General features: G+C 43.1%; 2 protein-coding genes across 2 annotated transcripts; both read right to left on the bottom strand.

Moving 5' to 3' along the window:
* Positions 1-409: 409 nt before the first annotated feature.
* LOC143018730 (uncharacterized) lies at positions 410-1,045 on the bottom strand. Its single transcript, XM_076174314.1, has one exon. The coding sequence runs from the start codon at positions 1,043-1,045 to the stop codon at positions 410-412; it is 636 nt and encodes a 211-aa protein (XP_076030429.1).
* A 26-nt stretch (positions 1,046-1,071) lies between these two features.
* On the bottom strand, positions 1,072-2,664 carry LOC143018729 (uncharacterized). The gene is made up of 2 exons (XM_076174313.1): positions 2,149-2,664; positions 1,072-1,602 (listed from the first exon to the last, which is right to left on the bottom strand). Exons 1-2 carry the CDS (start codon positions 2,662-2,664, stop codon positions 1,072-1,074), a joined length of 1,047 nt encoding a protein of 348 aa, XP_076030428.1.
* Between the last annotated feature and the right edge of the window lie 1,468 nt (positions 2,665-4,132).

Genomic DNA, 4,132 nt, shown 5'->3' with positions numbered 1-4,132 from the left:
ACCTTTTTGACTCAAGGGTCGCTGTTCCTTCTCTGACGGTGGTTCTCCAGATGGGTTTATTTCTTGCTGTTTCCTTCCAGTTGTTGAAGTCTATGTTACATTTTTTTTAGATTTGCTTTACAGACGTCCTTAAAACGCTTCTTCTGACCTCCTTTTGTATACTTGCCATCCGTAAGTTGGGAGTAGAAGATCTGCTTGGGAAGGCAATCGTCAGGCATTTTCACTGCGTGGCCACTCCACCTGAGTTGTTTCTTGGTGATACAGGCTTCAGTGCTGGTAGTTTTTGGTTCTTGTAGTACACTTAAGTTGGCCCTTCTGTCTTCCCAGCTGATGTTAATTATCTTCCGAAGACAGCGTTGGTGGAATTTTTCAAGCGTTTTCAGGTGGTGACGATAATGGGGTCCAGGTCTCAGATACGTAGAGGAGTGCTAGGATAAAGATGGCTCTGTAAACCATCCTTTTGCATGTCCTTATCCTCAAAGACTCTCGTTCGGAGCTTGACAAAGGCAGTTCCTGCGCTCTTCAGACGGTGTTGAATTTCATTACTGAGATCGGCATTTGCTGAGAGATGGCTCCCAAGGTAGCAGAAGTGATTTACATTTTCCAGTAATGTTCCGTCGAGTTGAATTGTTGGTAGATTATCTTCAAGGGTGACGGGTGAAGGCTGGTAAAGTGTCTGAGACTTCTTGATGATGATGCTCAGTCCAAGGTTTGTGTATGCATGATTGAAAGCATTCAGTATTTGTTGGAGGTGATCTTCTTTGAGGGCTGCTACACAGTTGTCGTCAGCGTATTGGAATTCCAAAATGCTTTTTGTTATCGTTTTTGTCTTGTTTTTGAGGCGAGCAAGATTAAATAGTTTACCATCCGTAGAATATGAGATTTCAATGCCGGGTGGAAGGTCATCTCGTATGATATTGAAAATTGCTACAATGAAGATGGTAAAGAGAGTTGGTGCTATCACACAGCCTTGCTTTACTCCAGAGGTGGCTTTGAAGGGCTTAGAGCTGTTCCCGTTGTTCAGGACTGGCAAGCCTGTTGTCATGAAGGAGTCGGAGAATGCGGATGAACTTACCAGGGCATCCATATGTGGCAAGGACATCCCAAAGAAGCTCTCTTGAGACACGATCGAGAGCTTATGAAAGGACGATGACAGCCATGTAGAGAGGTTGGTGTTGCACACGACATTTTTCTTGCAGCTGGTCTAAATCCGGCTTGTGTCTCAGGAAGAATTCTCTCAGACAAAGTTTTCAGGCGGTTGTTCAGGATACGTGCAAGTAATTTTCCTGCATTTGCCAACAAAGAGATCCCTCGGTAATTCCCGCATTCAGATCTATCCCCTTTTCGTTTGTAGATGGTAATGATATTGGCATCTCTGAAATCTGATGGCACATCTTCATTGATCCAGATTTTGGTCAAGAGTTGGTGGAGCTGGTGTTGGATCGCATCACCACTAGATTTATAAATCTCGGTTGGGATTCCATCAGGGCCTGCCTCTTTGTTGTTCTTTATTGCCTTAATGGCATTTCTTACGTCGTCAGGGATGGAATTTGAGCAAGAGAGTCTTCCTTTACTTCTTTTGGGATCATGTTGAGCACGTTTCTGTCGATAGTAACTTTGTGATTGAGAAGGTCTTCAAAATGTTCTTTCCATCTGTCTCCTATATCGGTGTCGCTCTTTAGGATAGTAGTTCCGTCCTTACTCATTAAGGGAGCATGCCCGTGTGTGGATGGTCCATAGATTTCTTTTGCAGTATTGAAGGAGCCTCTAGTGTCATTGGCATCTGCTAGCTGCTGAATCTTACACGCCTTTTCTTTCCACCACAGGTTCTTCAGGGTGCGGGTTGTTTTTTGAACTGTAGCTTTGCACTCCCTGTAATTCTTTCGTTTGGTGTCAGATTTTGGATAATTTTGGAAGACGATGTAAGTTTTTTTTTTTTTTTTTTTTTTTTTTTTTTTTTTTATCTATCAGTTGTTTAAGACCTTCATAATTGTCGTCGAACCAGTCTTGATGTTTCCTTTTCCTGTGGCCGATGGTTTCTTCGCAAGTGGTGATGATGGCTTCTTTCAGAGTTTGACCTGCAAATGCTGCTGAAAGATGTCACGAGTTCCGGGGTCTTATAGGGCATCGATATTATTTTTTTTTCACGCTGTCTGCTTTGCCATGGTGTTTCCCTTTTGGTCTGAGTTTCACCTTCATGATAGAGGTAATGAGTCGATGATTTGTCCAACACTCATCTGTTCCAGTTAAAGCTCTGGTAATAAGGACGTCCTGCTGATCTCTGGATGATGTAGTCAATGAGATACCAGGGCTTTGATCTTGGGTGTTGCCAGGAGACCTTATACCGATTTTTCTGCCGAAAAGGGTGTTGGTCATTTCCAAGTTGTGTTCTGTGCATTTGGAAAGTAGGAGGGTTCCGTTGGAGTTGGCTTTTCCCACTTCTTCCTTTCCAATTATTCCTGTCCAGAGCTCACTGTCTTTCCCGACTCTGGCGTTGAAGTCTCCCAGAAGAATGATCTTGTCGTCTTTATGTATGGCAGAGAGGGCGTTGTCGAGCTGGCTGTAGAATGCTTCTTTATCTACGTCCTCAGCATTAAGGGTGGGGACGTATGCGCTGATGAGGGTTGCGTACTCGTTTTTGGCGAGTTGGATTCGGAATGTCATGAGACGTGCGCAGATTCCAATAGACTGCTCTGTCAATTTGGAGAGGATGGCATTTCTTATTGCAAAACCCCCACACCATGGATCCGTTGTTGCTCAGGATCATAACCTTTCCAGAAAAAGGTGTATTGGCCGCCTTCTTCTCTCAGTTGGCCTTTTCCAGCTCTCCTGATGTCACTGAGAGTTACGATATCAAAGTTGAAGCGTTGTAGTTCCCGGGCAATGATGGCAGTTTGCCTATCGGGTCTGTCTGACTTGGTATTGTCCATTAAGGTCCTGACATTCCAGGTTCAAAATTTCAATGTTATAAGTCTTGATCTGTATTTTCAACCGCATGATGGTGATCCCTCTGAACGTGGTTATCCAGACAGGACTTGTTTGTGGGGAAAGGTGGTCACACATCATTTTATTACAAATTGCATCAAATTCACTGTTAGGGAAACCATTATTTACCAGAATCTGGCGAATGTGCTGTAGTTATATATGCAGGGCCTGCCAAGAAGAACAAACTTTGATAGCCCTACGGACATACGCTCTAATCACACTGGTTTTATAATTTGTCGGCACTCACTTTTATAGTTCAAACATTTTTCACAGTTCATAGGTTTCCTGTACACACTCGTGGCAAATTCCCCGGATGAAGAGGCAACTAAAACATCAAGGAAAGGGAGTTTGCCATCCTTGTGCATATAGAACTGCAGCACGTTCGCCAGATTCTGGTAAATAATGGTTTCCCTAACAGTGAATTTGATGCAATTTGTAATAAAATTATGTGTGACCACCTTTCCCCACAAACATCCTCTAAGCCCCAATTCATTAACATCTACTATCATAACATCTTCACCAAGGGTTACAAAAATGATGAGAAAATAATTAAAGATATCATCACTAAAAACTGCCACCAACTTTTCTAAAGAGAAGGAAATCCGCGTGGTTGTATACTACTCCAACCCAAAAACTAGCTCATTGGTAATAACTAACAACTTGAATAGTAACACTGAGACCATGTCAAAACCAACATTGTGTACGAATTTAAATGTATTACCGGGGACTGTGTAACCCGAGATTCATCATATATTGGTCATATTAGATGTAATCTCAGTAGAAGAATAGCCATGCACTTGCAAAACGGGGCTATTAAACATCATTTATTGAAATATCATAAGCAAACAACCACCCGTGAATGCCTAGTTAAGAACACCAGGATTATAGCAAGCAATAGGGATGCACATAAACTTAAGCTTTTAGAAGCTATGTTTATAAGGTAATATAGTCCTATAATAAATATCCAAAGCAACATGATTTCCGTCATTGGTATGTTTAACAATGCAGTGAAGCCACCACCACCCGTGACCACACCCTATGTCAATACGCCCCCCCCCTCCACCTCCTCCCACCCACTCCATCCATCCTCCCCCTAACCGACCTCGCAACCCCCTAACACCCCAACCCCCCTCCCCCGACCCTCTCC

The sequence above is a fragment of the Oratosquilla oratoria genome, chromosome 35 (genome assembly GCF_046742065.1).
Source record: "Oratosquilla oratoria isolate Oo_2021 chromosome 35, ASM4674206v1, whole genome shotgun sequence".
Classification (NCBI taxonomy): Eukaryota; Metazoa; Arthropoda; class Malacostraca; order Stomatopoda; family Squillidae; genus Oratosquilla; species Oratosquilla oratoria.
Note: the sequence above shows the minus strand (reverse complement) of the source record. Positions and strands in the feature narration are given on the sequence as shown.